Below are 19,923 nucleotides of genomic sequence, written 5' to 3'. Positions count from 1 at the left end.
ACCGGAGGTACGGGGTCCGATTCCACGCGGTTCCTGCTCTTCACGTCAGGATGAGAGGCAAGCGACGCCATAAAGCCTCAGATGCTGAGGGCGTCGTAACGCCCCAATAACGACAACAACCTCCCAAAATAACGGACAGGCGACATCAATCTTTACAACTTTGCACACATAACATCAGGCAAAATGTTAGGCGATTGCAAGCATACAAAAAAAAAACAGATGAAGCAATACCACCCAGAATATCTACAAGACCTCGGAACTCTGACGCAAGTAGTCATCGCGGAGAAATTCGGAGCGCAGTGACTTTTGACTGCGAGCGTGGGTGCGAGCCAGTGAAACACTGGCTGAGTGAGTGCTACCCGCCCGCCGAGCCGTCTCCCTCCCCGTGATCCGCTCGCGTGAGCCCCACCCGCCGTCTGCGGGCCGACCGGCCAGAGCGACGCCGGGGACTGACCTGGGTGAGGAAGTCGCGCGGCGACGGAGCCACGTCGGGCGCCGTCAGCTGGCTGAGCAGCAGCAGCTGGTCGGCCATCACCTGGCGCACGTCCGCCGACGGCGAGCCCAGCAGGATGTCGACGATACACTCGCGCACGTACGACAGGCCGTACACGCACCCTGCGCGCGGACGGCCGGCGGGTCAGCAGAGAGAGGGAGCGAGTCTGCACAGCACGGCGGACAACGGCAGCGTACGGCAGTCCGCACGCCGGAGGCAAGTGCAGACGGTGGCGAGGTCAACGCAGAGGAACGAGACGTCCCAGCTGGAGCCTGGACAGCAGGAGTCGCCACACAGCTCGAGCAGGCTCACAGAGAAACGAAAGATTTCTGCACAACACAACAGCAGGTCGAGGCCAAACAGCGGCCACGAAACCACAGCAGCGGAGCGAGTCACAGCAGAGCCCTGCACAGCGACCGACTCAACACAGCGGGAGCGACAGACCGAGACCGAGCGTCGCGCCGCCCGCCGGCAGTGCGTACCGAGCGCCTGGGGCCGCTTCTGCAGACAGGCGAGCATCAGCTGGAGCGCCAGCCGGGCCACCAGCGCGTCACTGTCGGCCAGCTCCGTCTGGCGGGCGCACAGGCCCGCGTGCAGGCCGCCGCTGTCGCTCTCGCTGGCGCTGCTGGTGGTGGAGCCTGGCGGCCACAGAGCGCCGTCAGCCGGGGCGAGAGGCGGGCAGGGCTGCCGCCACCACGGCCAAGCAACGACGCCATATGGTCTACTTGGGAATAATACCATATCAGCCAGGGCAAGAGGCGGGCCGGGCTGCTGCCGCCACGGCCGAACGACAGCACGATACGGTCTTTTTGGGATTCATGCCATATCAAAGTGAAGAGGGATGACCACAAGCGCAAGCGCAGGCGCATTCGGACAGTCACCTCCCAGCGGAGTTTTGCGATGGATCATCCACAGTTCCAGGCACTGACCTCAGTCCCTGCGCTGTTCCCTTTGACCATCACTCGTCCCTGGCCACCCTCTCTTCCTCCTCCCCACTCAGCCCTTCACCCCGCAGCCCCTCTTCCAACCCCCCCCCCCCCTCCGTCCACTGCCAGCACGCCTTCCCTGCTATGGCTGACCGGCGCCCCTCCTCCGTCTCCGCTGCCCTCCGTCCGCGCTCACCGGTGCTGCTCTGCCGTCGCCGCTCGTCCAGGTAGAACTCGACCGGCGAGCGTTTGTCGCGCACCGCCACGGCCGTGCCCTGCGCCAGCCGACCGGCGGCCGCCGCCCAGGCCAGCCGCAGCAGGCACGACACCGTGTCGTTGAACTCGCCCGCCGACAGACTCTGCGGCACGGACACGCACGGTCACGGACGCGCCCCGACGCCACGGCGGAGCCCGCTCGTGCCATTGCCGATGAAACGCTACGCCCGCGACAGAGCGGTGGTCTGGAGACGCGGTGAGACCGGTGTCTCCGGTTTTCCACTACAATTAGCGCATGACACTGCAACGCTAGTACATGACTGCCACAAGGCGATAGTGCAGTTCCGGTTTCTCCACCATGACCAGCTTTGGAGACAGCAAACACCGCGTCTACCGCAGACCATCTTACAACAAATAATACCACAGCGCCGAGCGTCCGCCCGGCCCTCGGAAGCTGCCACATCTACCACGGGCGCACACATCGGCCGCGTCGAGGAACTGGGCAGATTCTCCGCCGGCGCCGCCGCCGGGCCCTCACATGCACGGTGTCGATGCAGACGGCGGCCGTCGCGTCCAGCGCCGACTTCTTGGCCGGCGTCGGCTTGGAGCCGGCCGCCGGCTGGGCCGGGCTGAGGTCGGGCCGGTCACACAGCAGGTACCTGCCGGCGGCGACGCGCCCGGTCACGGCCGAACACCGCCGGACGGCGAGCGCTGGCGGCGAACGCTGGCGGGCTGATTCGTTCCGGCGAGAGTGCGGGCGGCGACACAGCACCAGCACAGCACTACCGTCTCAGTCGGATCGGCGTACGCGCTAATGGATGAGGGAGGGTTGCAGGCGGGCGCCCAGCCGGAGCTCTGAACAGAGCGAACTATGACGGCGACGACAGCTTACTTCACAGCCAAACAAAGCCCTGGCTCGATCGGTTGTGGTTACCACCAAAATCCTTTCCCTGATCCTTCATGAAGGCCAAGGTGCATGCACCCCACACATGTCAGGAAGGACAGCCGGGTTTCTTGGTGGCCGTTTGGTGAATACCTAATCATGAAGAAATCTGGCCATCCTTCCACTCCGTGTACTTCCACCCCAACGGAAATGACCTCCCCATAACCACCACGAGACCAGTCAGTTCATAATGATCCCACGTACGACACAGCGCCGTGTCCATCGAGGCAGGTCCGCGCCAGCGGCGGCCATCCGCCCCCTCCCGCCGGTGACCCCTCTGACCTGGCGATCTGCAGGGTCAGCAGGTACACGTGCTGCTGCACCAGCCACTGGTCGTCGCCGGCGGGCGGCTCGCGCCGCAGCACAGCGATCAGCTCGGTGAGGCCGCCCTGCTCGAGGAAGGCGCGGCAGAACGAGCGCGCCGCCTCGGCCGCGCCGCCCTCGCTCCGGCACGGCATCAGCTTGCCGGACAGCACCTGTCGAGGCGCGCCGGCGACCGGGTCAATCCGTGCGGGCAGCAGCAGCCGGGCACAGGGCAGCGGCTGCAGTTCGGTGCCAGGGCAGCGCGGAAGCTGGCACAGCGGCCGATCCGCTCAGGTACAGGGGAAGTGACGCTACTGGTCCAGAGGCAAACAGCACACCGATTTAGTTCATACCAGGCAGCAGTACGTCTGCGAAGCACGGAGTGAAGCCCGCGCACATCCTCAACTCAGACCAACATTCTTATTCAGTGTGAGTCTGATAAGCTACGGTTTCTAACCGGCGGTTTAATCCGCATGAAACCGCAAGTTAGATCGGAAAACGCGGGCAAAGATGTACCGATCAGTCACCGGGGACAAACATCCGCTCCCCGCATCACCCTCCCCCTTACAGCTCCCCTGCCGCCGCGGGCCGCACGCTCACCTCCAGGTTGTACACCAGCCGCAGGCCGGCGGCGGGCGCCTGTCCGCCGCCACCGCCGCCGCCGCCGAGCAGCAGTCGGACCAGCTCGGCCGGCCGGACGGCGGCCGCCGCCTGCCGGTCGGCCGGCTCGCAGAGCGTCTCCAGCGCGTCCGACACGGCCGCCTCGGTCGGCATCAGGTGAAGGATGGCGCGCGCGCCGGCCGTGATGGTCGCGTCGCGCAGCTCGGCCAGCCGACAGAGCGTGCCGAACGCGCCGCCGGCCGCCATCACCACGCCGGGCAGCGAGCGCTCCGAGCTGACGTCCGAGCAGGCGCCGGCCGCCACCGAGGCGGCCGCGGCGCCGCCCTCGGCCGCCGCCGCCGGCTCCGGGCTCGTCTGAGGGCGGTGCGCGGCGTCAGGTAGACAGACATGGCCAGCCTCGGCAGCGACCACAACCGGGGCGCCGTTGGGCGTCAGGTAGCGGAACAGTGAGCAGGATTGAACCTACTCAAGAATCGCTATCACGCTTAGTATGCAGAGGCCGCGGCATACAACTTGGCAAAGTTTTGCATGCTTATTTTGGTCTTAGCTAGGCCCCTACGGGAGGCGAGACCGAGTTAGTGGTACCTTCAATATCGTGTTCTTGTATGTCATGGGCGACACCTGGAGATAAAACAAAAAGGCAACGCTATTTAATTTTGGGGACTTGTTGAGACTGATAACTCTACTTCTGCTCCTTCTCAGAAAAGAACAAGGTATGACACGTTTTTGCTTGCCTAATATCTCCAACACTCGCAAATACAGAACAACCGTCTCAAGTCAGGCCGAGGTCGACCGGGCAGGCCGAGCCGGGGCGAGCCGGTCCAGTCAAGCACCTTCGCTAGACAGCCGGCCTCCCGCGCGCCGGAGGCGTCCGGTCGAGCCCACCCACCTCGACGTCGCGACTGCGGGCCGTGGCCGAGCCGACGCTGCGCACGGTGAGCTTGACGGCGCCGGTGACGCCGGCTCGGTGCAGCAGCTGGTGCGGCTTGTCCAGGTCGGCCTCGTTCAGCAGCAGCTGCACGCTGGCCGTCGACAGCTTCAGCAGCGCCGCCGCCCGGCTCTTCAGCGACTGCACCGACTCGTTAGTGTGCGCCTGCCGGGCGCGAGAGGGTCGCGTCAGGCGGGCTCAGGCGGACAGCACGGTCCAATGAGCGTCTGACGTCCGGTTTCGGGCAGAGTGGCACAACTGCTAGACAGGCATCGCGTCGTCATCTCCCCACCTCTAGCTCCGTGACAATGTTAGCGGTCTATCAGCTGTCTTGCCTACATGTCCGCGCCAGGTGAGCATACAGCGTTATCGGGCACGACTTTGCCGGCGAGGCGGCAGTCTCACCTGGACGGTGAACACGGTGCTGTCGCGCACTAGCGTGACGGTCAGCGGCGCTCTCACCTGGACGGTGAGCTCGGTGCCGTCGTGCACCAGCGTGACGGTGAGAAGTTCTCACCTGGACGGTGAGCTCGGTGCTGTCGTGCAGCAGTGTGACGGCGAGCGGCTCTCACCTGGACGGTGAGCTCGGTGCTGTCGCGGACCCACGTGATGGCGGGCGGTTCTCACCTGGACGGTGAGCTCGGTGCTGTCGTGCACCAGCGTGACGGTGAGCGGCGCGCCGCGGAAAGTGGCGCCGTGCGGCAGGATGGAGCGCGGCTCGGCGTTCAGGCCCTCTATCACCTCCACGTACGCCTGCACCAGGCTCAGCAGGCGGCTGAGGCCGCGCCGCTCCGGACACCTGGCGAGGGGAGGCGGGCGTCACGCGGCGGCACACGAAGCCGACGCCGGGTACAGCGGTGACGGGCCGCATGGGGCCGCACGCGGGCGACGAGACGTTCCGTGTCACGGAGGGATTCGCGGAGAAATAACGAGGCAGGAAATAACATGAGCTGCACATGTTTGGTTCCCTCTCAACCAAGCATTCTGAATATCTCCAGAAGCACGCTTGTCGCCGCGCCTAGATGCGCACGGACGGTTCTGATGGTGGCAGTTCACGCTCACGAACTAGACACTCGCTAAGCGTGGACGCCTTGACGGCCGAGAGAGGGGTTCCCAGAGTCGGCGGCGGTACTGACCCGTTAGACGAGGTCTCGCTGGAGTGGCGCCGACTCGAGCCCTTGCTGGGCGAGGAGACGGGCGAGTCGGGCGTCACTGGCGCCATCTGCACGTCCGAGCCGGAGCACAGCGCCGCCCGGCACGCCTGCGGAGCGACACACGAAGCCACAGGTTAGTGGAAAGCTACGACTCCAGCGGCATTCACGTATGGATGCATATATGTAATACCTGTAGATTGGTCCACGCAAGGCGAATGTACCCTGTTCCAATACGGATGCAGATCTCGTGCTCCGCTCCTTTCCAGGCTGCTCCCATTTTATCGAGCACAGCCCTCCTGCCTCCACAAGTGCCCGAATCCCATCGCCGAGCGCCTCTGCCTCCCTTAGTCTAGCGCTACCGCAAGCTCACCTCCAGCCTGCTGTAGCACTCGTTGTAGAACTTGTTGTGTAGCGAGGCTGGATCCCGCTTCAGCCGCGGCTCCAGGTTCAGGTAATAGATGGCCAGCAGCTGGTCTATGGCGGCGCGCGCGATCCCCTCGTCGGCCACCTCGGTGAGTATGCGCCACAGGTAGTCCACACCCACCGCCGCCTGGCTCCCGAACACCTGTCCGGGGGTGCAGGGCGTCACCAGTTTGACCGCACCAGATGACGCCGACTGCGCACCGCTGGCGGTGCCGGTTTTGAGTTTGGCGTGTTATCAACTCACAAACAGACGCATCGCTATCGACGGGAAGGCAGCCCGTTCCCCGGTTACGGCGCGCAGGGATCATCACAGCGGCCGGGCACATGACCGAAGGCTGCCCATGGCCAACAGCGCAGCGCACGGGGTGCCCGTCAGTGTCGACTGCGGGCCGCAGCGGCGCCCCTCAGGCAATCCCCAGGTCCGGACATCCCTTCCGGACACGTGCCAACGTATTTCAGACTAATCGACCACCCCTCAAGTCCAGCACCACCGCTGGCGCGGCCGCGCGAGCCCCGTTCCGCCGTGCCCCTGGCCCTCACCAGCCGTCCCCGTCACCCGACACTGCACCGCCAGCAGTCTGGGGCGCCGCCGCGGACCACAGCCTCACGCATGTCCCATCTCGTCTCGTCTCATCTCGGCGTCACTCACGATGTTGGCGGCTACGCGGCGAGACACGCCCTTGTCCAGGTTGACGCGCTCGAAGTAGGTCTTGAAGCAGCGCAGGCCGGCCGCCGTCAGCTGGACGGGGTCCAGCCGCAGCAGCTTGTCCGTGAAGAAGCGCTGCTGCGGCTCCCGGCCCAGCTCGGACACGCAGTCGGTGAACCAGTTCAGGCAAGTCTGTACGAAGAAAGCATCGTGCAGTGGCAGCGGCGCATTTCCGAGGGGCGGCGGCGCATTCACGCTCACGGAGCGGACGGAACGTGTTAGGGGTCTCCTCCAGCCAGCGGCAGAACGTCAGCATGAGTCTTAATTCTCAGTTCGTCTGTCAGGCTAAGCACGCAAGCCTCCACTGCCTGACCGCAGGCATGTCTGGAGCCCTTGTGAATACAGCCATCTAACGACCACGTCCCGTCCCGTCCCGTCCCGTCCATTTCCGGGTCCGGGTCCGGGTCCGGGTCCCAGTCCCGGTTCCGGTTCCAGTCCCGGTTCCGGTTCCGGTCTCGGTCCAGGTCCAGGTCCAGGTCCAGGTCCAGGTCCAGGTCCAGGTCCCGGTCCAGGTCCCGGTCCAGGTCCAGGTCCAGGTCCCGGTCCCGGTCCCGTCCCCGTTCCCGGCCCGCCACGCACCGTGCGGTCGTCGGCGCACGCGTCGGCGTTGTCGACCAGCGCCGCCCAGACGTCGGTGACGCGCTCCCAGTCCAGCGGCACGCGCGAGTCCTTCAGCAGGTACTGCAGCACCTCCAGGTGCGTCGACAGGCACTAGTGGACGCAGGGCAGCGTCAGGCACGCACAGCAGCCGGCGCGTCGGATGCGGGTACAGTATGGGACACGCCGCCGCGTGCAACCCACATAGCTGCCCCGGCTGCTAAGGTCACGGACAAAGTAACAAGAGCCTCGACGAAGTGGGACCGCGCGTCCAAGCATGTTTTCGAAAAAAAATGCATCAAACTCGCACTCTTGGGGCGGGGTTTTTGCTACGAATCCGTCCGGAATAGTTCACAAAGTGGCTCTGGGCACGGAGAGCTTGACGTGCACGCCCCAAATCCAGTACCTAGAACATATGACTACAATTCACCAGGTAACCTTTCCCTCCAGCTTTTCCCTGACGAAACCGCGGGACGTTCCCGCACCGGCAGAGTTGCCATACGGCCACTCAGAGCTGGATTGACCAGCTTTCGCCAGTTGCCATGCCTTTCCGTGTCGGTCGGGCCGGTGTGTTCTTGCCAAGACCATCGGATTACGTGTCCAGCATCACTCACCCAGTAAAAACCAGCGATTTTAAATGAATTAAGATAACGTACAATACTCATGTACCTGCCATTCGTTAAGTAAGATGCAGTTTGGATGAATTTTCGGTCACGGACCTTGCTCGCAGAATCCAAATCTTGGTGTGCGTTAGATTGTGAGCAAGGTGAGCAGCCGCGCTTCTGTAAGCAAGGTCCGTGACCGAAAACTCATCCAAAATCAACCTTCTAAACGAATTTTACGCATATGACTATTGTAAAGAGACCACCTTATTCGCTTCAATACTTGCAATGTCTTACATTTCACAAGCACTGCACCATATAAGAAGCAGTATTTTTTCTTAATAAGTAATTTGATGTTACTCCACATGCACGGTGCGCCGACACCAGCACGGATTTTGACACCAATCTGCGGGCGCGAGCCGCGTTCCGCCTCACCTGGCCGTGCTTGTACTCGCCATCGTAGAATACGTCATGGTGCAGCTCGCCGCCGGCCTCGCGCACTGCCATCTGGTGGCAGGCGCTTAGACTGCGCGTGATCAGTCGCAGGATGTCGTGCTGACCGTACATCAGGTCACTGAACGCCGCCTGTGGAGGACGCAGCGTCCGCAGGGTGAGAGCGAGGGCAGGCGCAGCAGCGGCAGGGGTGACAGCGGCGCGGGGCAGCACCCGGGGACAGAAGCAGCACTCGCGTTCCGTCGAAACGCACGAAACGGATACCAAGGATGTTCGGGTCGTCCGGGGAGCTAGTGCGGGCAGAAAGTGAACTGGTTCGAACAGAATGCGATCAACCACAGAAGTTACTGAGGCCAACTGGGGAGGCGTGACAAAGCGAACACGACAGCATCATAATTTATGTCGTGCTTACACGCTACGGTCCTACCTTGGACATGGCAAGTTCACTCTCAAGGTCTAGGCGAGCACAATGCAAATCCAACTCGAGTTTGGCCCACCTTATCGATCTTTATGTAGCTCTTGGTGCCGTGGATGATCTTCACCATGATGTTGTGCAGGTGGCGAAGGGCCGGCACGGTCCACGTGTGGCTCGATATGTCCTCCACGCACTTGGAGATGTACAGCCGCACCTGGAGGACGACAGTGCAGACCATCGTTTGGGTGCCCCAACCGCACAACGAACCGAGAACCCAGCGAGCAACAATAAGGGGTTACAAATGCAACGGATTTTCAGTCGCATAGAGGAAAGCAAATCACGCAGTGTTGCTTTGCAGCTTTCAAGGCTTCAAGGAACTGGATGACATTCCTATCCCATACCGAATGAATCGTATGTTGCCAACGAATAGGATCCGTGCAATGCCAAGCACGCATAAGAAATTAAGCATAAGCAAGCAAGCATAACACATTTTTGGTCACAGACCCTGCTGACGGAAGCGCAGTTGCTCACCTTGCTCACATAATCTAACGCAAATGAAACTGATTCTGTGAGTTAAGTTCCAAGCACCCTCGATTCTCCAAGAATGGAAACGACAAATAAAAAAGCGCCACAACCTGAACACTTCCCAGCACATCTCCGCCTATCTCCATGATCTCCGAACCACAGAGAACGTATTCCCAGCACTCCCTACTACCAAATGAGAGCAGCAAGCAACGCCAATCACCGCATTTCTGAGCGCAGGCCCCGTCTGCCGACCAGCACATGGCCGCAGACAAAAGCACACACCTGCCCGCCACCCCCGCCTATCCCCCCCCCCCCCCCCCCCCCCCCCAGCCCTGCCACTCGCCTCGACACGTACCTGCTCGTCGCCGGAGCCCTCGGCCAGCACCTCGGTGTGCAGCTCCATGGCCATGTCGACGAGCCGGCCGCCGAGCCGGGGCGCGTGCGCCAGCCGCCAGAGCAGCTCGAGCATGCGGCCGGCCGAGGCCGGGTCGGCGCGCTGCCGGCCGATCCTGCCGGCCAGCTGCAGCAGACCCTCCTGCTGCCACGGCTTGCCGCCCTCCCAGCTCTGCGGAGGACAGGCGGCCGTGGCCGCGTCACCGACACGCCAGTGTGCCGACGTCGCGGACCGGCTCGCGGCGCCAAGTCACGCGATCGGCTCGCACCGGCGGTCCCGTCGGGTCAGAGAAGAGCACGGGTTTTGTTCAGACTCCTACGTCATGAACGCAGGCCCGCTGTCCATGCCCGTCTCCGTGGGGCACTCGGAACCGCACCGCAGCTGCACGTCAGCCCCAGATCGTGAGCGTGGATAAGACCAGCAGATGGCGGAGGGGTAGTTACAGCCCACGCCGTCCTGAACGCTGCCAGCTCTGAGCGACACCAACAAACGCTCCGACTGCGCGGTCCGTCTCTCAGCCGCCGTCTGCAGCCTGAACAATAGACAAGACCGTCCACCACACGGACCCACAGCTCAGCGAGCGTCAGAGCTGGGGCTCCGGCGCCTGACGCGGACGGCGTGACTCACCCGCTCAATCAGGCTGATCAGGTGCTGCAGCTGCGGCGCGCTGAAGCTGACCGACGCCGCCGCCATCATGCAGTGGATGTTCTCCATCACCTGGAGCACGGCGGCGGTCAGAGAAGCGTCCGAAGCTGAGGCTGGTGGCCGCGGCGCGCCCGACACACAGCACTGCTCCGGGTACAGAGGCACTGGCTCACATCCGTAACTCGGACAGAGACGTGGTGGGTAGTGTGCACCGCACCTTGGCGTATGCTGCACATATAATACAAAAGAGCAACAGTATTTCAGGCCCTGCACATGCTTCAGAACGATGCAACGCTGCGGTGATGATAAATCACACAGAAGGCCTCAGTGACGGCAACAAAAACAGCTGGTTGCGCTTTTCGTGTAAAACTTTAACAGATCTAAGACCTTTCAGTTGTGAGACCAATAATCTTCCCGAGTTTTCGCGTCTTAGGCTGTCCCACCCCCGACAGTCAAGTCATAAGTTCTATAACATCCCGCATGCGGCGGGCTTTAACCACTAAAAAATAGGCAAACAGGAACGCTACCAATCCTGGAGAGGAGGACGTGACATGCAGCCGACCAGTCCACCTCCTCCGTGTCCACCTGGTACCGTGACCGGATGGTGCGGCGCCGCCGCCAGTGACTGCCTGAGAGGCGCGAGGACGGCGTACCTGAATGGCATGCCGGCTCTGCATGGACCAGATCTTGCTCAGGTCCTCCGTGGACAGGTGCGGCCCGAGGAACTCGATGATGGCCTTGATACGGTCCGTGTACTGCTTCTGGTCGATATTGCCTGCAACAGAACCAATCAATCGTGATTGAACTGTGCCTTTCAGAAGCCTGCTTGGCTGTGAAAGAAGTTACCGGGTGACATAATTCCCAACACGCAGAGCTTTTTGTGACCCAGGACTTCGAAGTGTTTGTTTTTTTACAATTTTTATTCCGGTGGAAACGGAACACACCGCAATGAAATGCGTGGTGAAAAAAACGGATCTGCCTCGGTACTAGGTGCTGTGAAAACGCAATATTCATACCATGCCTCACAGATGGGGCGTGGGACTGGAAACACAAAACAAGCATACGCCACGCACCACGACATCCCTTAATCAGGGAACCTACTGTCCTTCGGGCACAAAGCACGAACTTCCAAGATCATGTCTTAAACACAACAACCAGTACACATAAGCATTCGTTTAGCACAACACAAACATGCATCATGTGTCACTGGGTGTCAGTTCGTAGCGGGTTGGTGAGGGCGGGGGGGGGGGGGGGGAGGAGGAGGATCGCAGCAGGACTCACCTTCCAGTGCCAGCGACAACACACCCTGCTCCGACATCCAGGCTTGGATCTGCTCCGCGTCCAGCACGTAGCGCGCGGCGCGGCGCGTGTCCTCAATGATCCGCGAGATCTCCTGATGCGGAGGATCCCGCGTCAGCGCTCGGAAGTCCCGGCGCACGTCCGGGGATGCACAGCTGACGATACCGGACGGGACGGGACTGGGAGACAGGACCCGAGGACGGGACAGGACGGCGATGCGTCGGGTGATGCATAACGAACGCCACGAGACGTGACGGGGTGGAGCAAACGACAGCAGTTGGGGCAACGGCGACAGAACACGGGATCAGGGGACGTCCCTCACATTCGCTAACATTAGGAGCAGAGTCCGGTTGGGGGAGGGGGGGGGGGGGGGCAGAATCTGGTCCCAATGGAACATGTTATCATCTTTCAATGGGATTGCACACCAATGAAACACAATGTGATAGGTTTCGGTGCAACGTCGGATACCAGGAGTATCAGTGATATTAATCACGATGATTTGGAAATCACAACGCTACATGCTTGGATGAACTCACTCACACCACAACCGCCCCATATGGATGATAACATCAAATGGCCTGAAGTGGGCCAATCAAAACCAAATTGGCTGGACTGAAATCGTCACTGGAATGCCAGAAGATGGCAGGATAAAGCCAACTTACAGGGTTTTTTTGCAGTTCTCACCAGAGAGGCAGACCTGGCAGCAGTGCCCAGCACGGAGGCCAGCTCACCTGCAAGGCGTTCATTCTGGTGGAGAAGTTGGGCGTCTTCAGCATCCGAACCAGGATGCTCAGCTGCAGTTCTGTAATCTTGTTTTCGTTTTCCGTCCACAGATGGCAGCACAGGCGCTTTAAGGTCACGAGCAGCTCCAGCACAGCCTGAGCGTCCTGTTCAGGGCAAACATCGTGTTGGCGTGTGCAACAACACCGAACCTGCGCCGTGGCACGTCGTGGAAGCACTGCATTGCGCGTTGACGACAGTGCACATCGTGCAATGTCAGTCTATTGCAGAAACAGGAATAAACCACCTCATCCACTAGTATTACAGCAGTTGTGCTCCTCGCTCCAGAACCGGGTCTGGTCCCGGAGGAGCTGGCCTGCAGGCCACACTTCCACCGCCCCCCCCCCCCCCCCTCTCCGTCCATTACCGTGCGATCATGTATGCCACACAATCATTGATGCATAAATCTCGCTGCTTGGATTTAGCGACAGGCCCGCGGCCGTTAGTGTGATCCCATTTGCACTGCTTTCCCGTACCAACTGGGGAGTCTGAAATCGAGCCGCTAACGAGTCTCGAGTCTACGATCTCCCTGTCCTACCACAGTTTGCCTTCACAGCGTGCCGGCGCACCCCCAGCACCTCCACCTAACTCCATCACAAACCCAGCCTCCGGCAGTCACCGCGTCCCGTCCCTGCCCTTCCCTCCCCGCCGACGGTCACCGGCCCTGACAGGCAGGCAGCGGCAGCGTACTTTTCCGTTCAGCTTGTTCTCGTCGAGCGACACGAGGTAGGCGAGCGCACGGTCCAGCGCCGGCGACAGCAGCGGCTTCACGCGGTCCGCCACGAGCAACTCCGCGCCCCGACCTGCGCGCACGCACGCCGGTCACCAGTGGCGCAGGATTGGCCCGCGGCCGACACCACGGCCGTTGGCCGCACGCCCTTCGAAGGATCGGTGCGACGCCAGACAGCGCACGGTGGTGGGAGCTGTGTGGCTCGCCGCAGCGTGGCATAACCAGCACTGATTGTAGCAGACAAGAACAGCGGATTTTGCCCTGCGTGGGTATCTTGGACATCGCAGAGAAAGAAAGGGTCCATCATAGGCAGGAGCGCATCACTACTGTTAACGACCAATTATTAGAGAGCACGCAATATCGAGCGCAGATAACCACCTGACGGCTGCAATCATGCTTGCGAAGCCTTTGTGACCACCAAAAGGGCCCCCGTAGGCCAAACCTGGACCCGACCCACCACTATATGCGGCCTAGTAGGGACCGACTTTGAAGAGAGCCGCAATGACAGCTCTCACGGTTACGAACAAGCCGGCCTCACGCTGCCGCTATATCTCCTCGCGACATACCAAGGGGCGCCAGCAGTGCTGACATCTCGGCGGGGCTCAGCTCCGGCCGTTCGAAGCACAGCTCGACCTGCTCGAACCCGCCCTGGTAGCCGAAGTAGTTGATGAGGTCCACCAGCCAGCCGTACGTGCCGCTCTGCGGGGCAAGGCGACACTTCAGTATGACCGACTCGCCGACAGATGGCGAAGCGAGGTACAATAACGCGTCTCAAAAAGACGCATAACGCATATCAATCTAAAAGAAGACGTCAGATGCGGATGTGCATCTTTCCGGAGGTATTCGACAGTGCTCACCTTCACGTGGATGGACGAGGCAAAGTCCTTCTCCGCGTCCGTGCCGGATCGGATGGACGGATTTTTGGACTTGTTCTTCTGATTCCACGCCGTCTCCGGGTCGAACGCCTGCAAACGCAACCGACCCTCGGTCAACCCGAACCACCGATGCGCGGTCTGGATCGGTTGAGACCGCATCGAAACCGAATCCGACTTACCTTTGGCCGCCCTTGGGCTCGCGATACCCCGTGAGTCACCTACCACGCAAAGCCGCATATCAAAATCGCAGTTGACGTAAGCTCGGGTGTTGCGTATCAGTCCACGATCTGTCGACGCTTTGAGCCAATGCCACACATGATTATCGAATCCCACCTTTAACAGCACTGCCGATTAGTAGTGCTTGCAAACCTGGCAAACGCTGCAGAGGTCGACCGACCGGTGCAGGGACAAAGGGCGCCCACGCTTGACACCGGATCCGGCTGTTACCCGTGCACCGGCGAGGCACCTTCATTATCAGGCCGGCGGCGCGAGGCTCTGCCAATGACTCACGAGCTATGGCCGAGTCGGGACGACACGGCGGGCACGCCGAGTCCTAATCCGAGGGGAGGAGGGGGCCCACCCGACGGCGGTGTCGGGCGGCGCCGGCGGCCGCGAGCACCGCCGCCGCCGGCGGTCCCTCGCACGTCGCGACGACGCGCAAGGAGCACGGCGGCAGCACGAGCCGAGCCCGGCCGCTCGTGTCGAGAGCGGCGGGTGGGGTCGACTGCGGACCGTCGAAGCGGGGCAAGCGGAGGGGGGGGGGGGGCTGACCGCGCAGCCACCCCCCCCCCCTTCCCCGCGCCCACCCCCACCAGTCAGCACACGGCGCGCCGAACGGCACCGGCAGTGTCGTGTACTCTGTAGCGACGTTACCTGGGCGAGGATGAGACTGAGCCAGTCGCAGGGGACGGGCGCGTGCGGCAGGCGGGCGATCAGCAGTCCCACGAACAGCTCGAGCATGGTGCCGATGCCCTGGTGGATCTCGAGGCTCCACGAGTAGACGGCGCTGTTGGTGAGCAGCTTGTTGAACGACTCCATCATGACGCGGCTGGTGAAGCGGCGGCAGTTGTCGTCCGCCTCCGACAGGCCTGCGGGCAGCGAGGACAGAGCGGCTGACGCGCGGCCGACGCTGCGCCAGGCGGCGCCAGCTCCGGCGGACCTGGACCAGCCCGGCCAGGGAAGACACCACGGCTCTCGTCCGGCACCTGTGCGCTCAAGCTGAGGGACCGCGCGCTGCAGGCCTGGCACGCGGTCGGTACACGGCGACAATAGACAGTCAAACAGGCGTCTGATACGGGCCGAACTGGAGCACCAGGCTGAGGTCAAACGACTGAAGATGAACAGCCTGAACACAGACGATCGAGAATGTAACGTCTTCTGAAATGCATTGGTTAATTGAGTTTGATACCAACGCAAATAGCTGGACTTATCCTCTCAAATGCAGACATGGTGGAAATTTACTCAGAAACCAGAGCCACTAAAGCGTATTTTAAACATACATAACATGCATCTTTCAGCTCCCATCGCTATCACGTGTCCAGAATTCACGAAGAGCTGCCCCACCAAACTGCCTTTCAGCTTCCATCGCTGTCACGCGTCCAGGTTCATGTGGAGCTGCCCACCAAACTGCGACAAACATCCGGTCGACGTCACGGTGACAAAGCGCGCCGCACCCACCCGCCCGCGCTTACGCTCCTCCGGCCGGAAGCCTCCCGCTATCGCCGGCGAGGCTTATAGCGACACTCATGACCATGGTAGCGACGCGGGTAACAGAGGCGGGCAGATCATCCACAGACGCTCCGAAGTCCTGCGCGTGGTTCATTACAAACGACACGCCGCGGACGGTCTGATGAGCAGGGATGCACGCATCGGCGCGGCGATCTTAGCTGGTCCGTCAAACCCAGCGAGCGGGAGTGTGATTTAAGTCACGGCTACCGCTTGCACGCAGCCGTCTCGTCTCCACGAACATAAGACAAGCGAACGGCACAACAACTGTGCCAGCCTGCCTGCCGACGGACCATGTTCGCTCACCGGACCGCCCCCCCCCCCCCCTCCCTACACACACACACTCCCGCACTCCTGATGGATCCGTCCCCCACACCGCGCGGATCCAATCTTGTCCGAGACGTAGGGATGGAGTGCACGGGATCCCCCTCAATAAGGGATAGATCCCGCCTCGCACCGGATCAATCTCGTCGCCTTACCCGAGGGATGTTATCCCCCACGACAGATGAGTCCCATCCCAGACACGACGGACCCCTCCTCTGACACGGCGGATCCCATATCCCAAACCGGACGGGTCCCGTGTCCCACCAGGCGGATCCTACTCCATTCCGGACGGATGCCGTCAATCCAAACGAGATAGATCCACTTCTGTGCACCATTACATTCCCAAAAAGGTGGATACCCATCCCAATATATCGAAAGGCTTTCGTTCGCACACCAGATAAGTCCTGTACATGGAGCTGATCCCCCCTCCCCGCACTAAACGGCCATTCATCCCCTACAACGGACGAATCCCGCTCCCACACACCGGACGGATCCTCCACGCGCACCGCCCGCAACATGCACCCCACCAGGCGATACCGTCCTCAAGCTCGGCCGCTCACCTTCCTTGGCCAGGCGCGCAGGCCGCCAGCAGGCACTTCCCGAGCGACTCCTCGCGCTTGTAGGGGATCGACCACTGGTCCTTGCCGACGCGCCGCTCCAGCTGCAGCAGCTCGTCGAACGGGAACACGAGCGACGTCTCCTCCTGCCGACGGACCCCGGGCGGGTCAGACCCCGGCCGGCGCGACCAACGGCCGGATGCAGGGGACAGCGGCAGCATGCCGGGCCGTGCGGCATCACCGAAACCCAACACTCTTGATTCTAGGAGCGCACCGACGGAGAACACTGGCGCACAATGTCGGCAGATCCATTCGTAAATCACGGCGCACAACGCCAAAGCCAATCAGAGGTACCGGGGATTAGAGAAAGCTGCACTGGCTGGTGGTAATGGCAAGAATAAATGGCAGTGTGGCCCTGTGCTATCCATTTCGGTAAGTTCGTCCAATCATGCCTGACACAATCAGGCGAGAGATAATTCTGCCCTTGATAATCCTGCCACCTGCCAATGATTGCGAAGAAAGGCCGCATGGGGCAAGCACCACAACTGCACCAGCTCAATTCATCCCCGCAAAACACCCACCTCACACGTCGACATCTGGTTGTCGTCCGCCTTGTCGAATTCGACAAGTTGGACGGGCTGGGTACGGCCAGCGCCTGCGACGTCGGCCGGTACATGTTGCTCTTGAAGTTCTCATCGGTAAGGAACACCACAGCCTCCGAGATGTCGTTCTTGGCCATGCGAAGGGCCGCGCGCACCTCGTCCTCGTCCGGGAACCCCATGTCCATCAGCATCTTGACACTATCCTCATCTTCTGTCTCCATGGTGGTGGCTCAGGTCAGGTCACGGCACCACAGGTCACGCTGGTGGCAGCTAGTGCATGTTCACAGCCTCTGGGAAAAGAAAGGATTGTACGTCCTGAAAACCAGATAAAAGTGGTAAATGTACACCAGGGGATAGCAGCATTCACTGAAGCCTGAAACATGAGAGCACAACAGGACAAAATGACATCAGGATATCAACACTGGTGGCAAGTTAGAATGGGGTGTCGTTGCTAGATGATTGATAAAAACAAAGTGTTACTTGGTTTGTGAAGGCAAAAATTAGCCCTGCAAATTGTGTGAGGTTATTTGGTTTCATATTTAAAGGTCACTGCACACTCAGTTATATGTACTCATACCTTATCTGTACTGCCAGCAGGTGTAACACTTCCATGTCTCTTTGAACTCCATCAGAAAATCAACAAGTAATTATAATATTTAATTAAAGCATATTGCATGGCAAGTGACATCTTTAGACATCCATGATTCAAACAAATCACAGAGGAAGATAGAAGATAAATCAATGTAACTGGTTTCATAATTTCAGAAAGTAGCCATATAGATTGTTAACAACCATCAAATACTTGGTGAAAGACCTGGAAATAAAATAAACTAAATTTGCAATAACATTCTGCATAAAGGAAATGCAAATACATTATTGCAGCAAGCCAGCATTGGCACCAACATCACAAAGGAGTGCTGAGCCTCGCACTCATACACGCAAAACTGAGGTCAGTCAAAACAGTGCTGAATTTACATGAAAAATTACATCACAAAAGATGCTTGAAGTACATTTGCCTGAGATTACACTTGCAACATCACAATTCTTTGAAAAAATAGTTCCCTATATGCTGAGACTGGTGATAACTACACACCACACTCAGGGCACTCTGATTTACAGTGCACATGTGCTGAAATTGATGCTGCGATGTTGCTGCTGCTGAAGTGTTCTGCAAATCTGGTAATCTATGCAGTCTAGCCAAAGCATTTCAAGCCATTAAGTTTTCATGCATATTAACATCACATATGCAAAACTCATATTTTATCTCTATCACAATGGCACCAATAATATAAACAAACACATTACAGTTATTAATTCAAGAGGGGCGCCAGTTTCCTACATTTTTATCATGTTTCATTGTGCAGAATTTGCATTGTTTCAAGCTTTGTATCATAATTACTGCAGAGCATTGACAATTCTTCCAGTACTACAGAAAGTTTAACAGCATATGGGGTAAGAGCAACAGGCTGTGCAGACATGTTACACTACATTCCTGGTGCCCAACAGTGTAGCAAACTCTGACAAGGCCATTCAAGGTAAAAATTGGGAAAATGTTGCCCAGCATGGCACTTCAGAGACAACAATAATAAAAACATTGAAATCATTATCACATGAATGACATGATAATGGGGTGTTCCACTACATAATTAATACAATAATTTCAGCACATTATTTCTGCAAAATTCATGACTTTCTATGTGCACATCACTGAAATCCCAATAAACAAACAACTTTATAGCATTTGTCATTTGAATGAAGACACCTAAGCCTTCTGTTATCAGTGAAAACAGTCCCATTGAAATGTTAACTGTCTAGCAACATTGGGGCAAGACTTGCCTAGAAGCATGGATCATAGCCATTCCAAAAAGACACAGCTTAATGCACAGCAACAGCGAAAAGAAACTAGGAAATCACGTGACACTGCAGAAGCTGAGAAAATGATGCCAAAGATGCAATGCCCACCACCTTCATCTACCCATATGCCACATACAGTCATGAAACAATGGTCTCAAAATTCACGAACGTTCTTACCAACCTGTACCTATTGCCTCACGTACAACACCAGCCCCGCCCACCGCCGTTCCCGTACAAACACCGCAATACGCGCCCTGCACGTTCCGCACGCGCATGCGGTATCGCGTACTACGCGTTCGCAGGCAAGCGCGTTTTCTTGCAAATGCTGCGCAGTTCTGACAAACGACGGCGTTTGGCTTAAGCTAGTGTCATAAAATACGGATTAAAATAGGAAACTGAGATTATAGGATCAAGCAAGGAAGCCGATGCCTTCTCAACATTCACCAATCAGGAACTGGCATTTTTGAATGTGAATGATCATTTTCAGCTCATTCAAAGCGAAAATAAACGGTAAACCAAACACGAAAGCACTTGTTTTGCAGGCTGTTTCAATACACCGCAAGATCAAAACAGCTTACAACATATTTTATTGGACTCCTCGAATTATATTTACCAGGATTCCAGATTTTGGGAGTACACACACTTAAACGAACCATTTAACCCAACAAGTTTCACCCTTATGATGCGTGAGATACCTGAAAACATCCATTAAATCTAAGGTGGTGTTGAAACGGTGCGCAAGTGCATAAGGTTGTAGTTGTACGGTTCTACTAAGGAGGTTTGAGGTTCCATTGAAGTAGTTTGTAAAAAAGTGCCTATCTGTAAGTGACACA

General features: G+C 58.9%; 1 protein-coding gene across 1 annotated transcript in view; it reads right to left on the bottom strand.

Annotated features, from left to right (window-relative positions):
• The window catches only part of LOC119092163 (ubiquitin carboxyl-terminal hydrolase 24), a 35,558-nt gene extending 16,202 nt beyond the window's left edge, over positions 1-19,356 (bottom strand). Inside the window, exons 1-26 of the mRNA XM_037215139.1 lie at positions 19,278-19,356; positions 17,212-17,526; positions 16,657-16,780; positions 14,902-15,116; positions 14,011-14,118; positions 13,720-13,852; positions 13,114-13,226; positions 12,375-12,530; positions 11,626-11,737; positions 10,998-11,119; positions 10,327-10,416; positions 9,661-9,870; positions 8,863-8,994; positions 8,348-8,497; positions 7,293-7,424; positions 6,657-6,845; positions 5,955-6,149; positions 5,567-5,691; positions 5,058-5,229; positions 4,354-4,595; positions 3,638-3,776; positions 2,927-3,054; positions 2,174-2,294; positions 1,616-1,778; positions 976-1,131; positions 455-615 (exon numbers count right to left, since the gene is read on the bottom strand). Coding sequence (XP_037071034.1) covers positions 455-615; positions 976-1,131; positions 1,616-1,778; positions 2,174-2,294; positions 2,927-3,054; positions 3,638-3,776; positions 4,354-4,595; positions 5,058-5,229; positions 5,567-5,691; positions 5,955-6,149; positions 6,657-6,845; positions 7,293-7,424; positions 8,348-8,497; positions 8,863-8,994; positions 9,661-9,870; positions 10,327-10,416; positions 10,998-11,119; positions 11,626-11,737; positions 12,375-12,530; positions 13,114-13,226; positions 13,720-13,852; positions 14,011-14,118; positions 14,902-15,116; positions 16,657-16,780; positions 17,212-17,457 — 3,834 coding nt within the window. The 5' untranslated portion in view covers positions 17,458-17,526; positions 19,278-19,356. The remainder of the gene's footprint in view (positions 1-454; positions 616-975; positions 1,132-1,615; positions 1,779-2,173; positions 2,295-2,926; positions 3,055-3,637; positions 3,777-4,353; positions 4,596-5,057; positions 5,230-5,566; positions 5,692-5,954; positions 6,150-6,656; positions 6,846-7,292; positions 7,425-8,347; positions 8,498-8,862; positions 8,995-9,660; positions 9,871-10,326; positions 10,417-10,997; positions 11,120-11,625; positions 11,738-12,374; positions 12,531-13,113; positions 13,227-13,719; positions 13,853-14,010; positions 14,119-14,901; positions 15,117-16,656; positions 16,781-17,211; positions 17,527-19,277) is intronic.
• Between the last annotated feature and the right edge of the window lie 567 nt (positions 19,357-19,923).

Source organism: Pollicipes pollicipes, unplaced genomic scaffold (assembly GCF_011947565.3).
Source record: "Pollicipes pollicipes isolate AB1234 unplaced genomic scaffold, Ppol_2.1 Scaffold_3447;HRSCAF=4054_pilon_pilon_pilon, whole genome shotgun sequence".
Classification (NCBI taxonomy): domain Eukaryota; kingdom Metazoa; phylum Arthropoda; class Thecostraca; order Pollicipedomorpha; family Pollicipedidae; genus Pollicipes; species Pollicipes pollicipes.
Note: the sequence above shows the minus strand (reverse complement) of the source record. Positions and strands in the feature narration are given on the sequence as shown.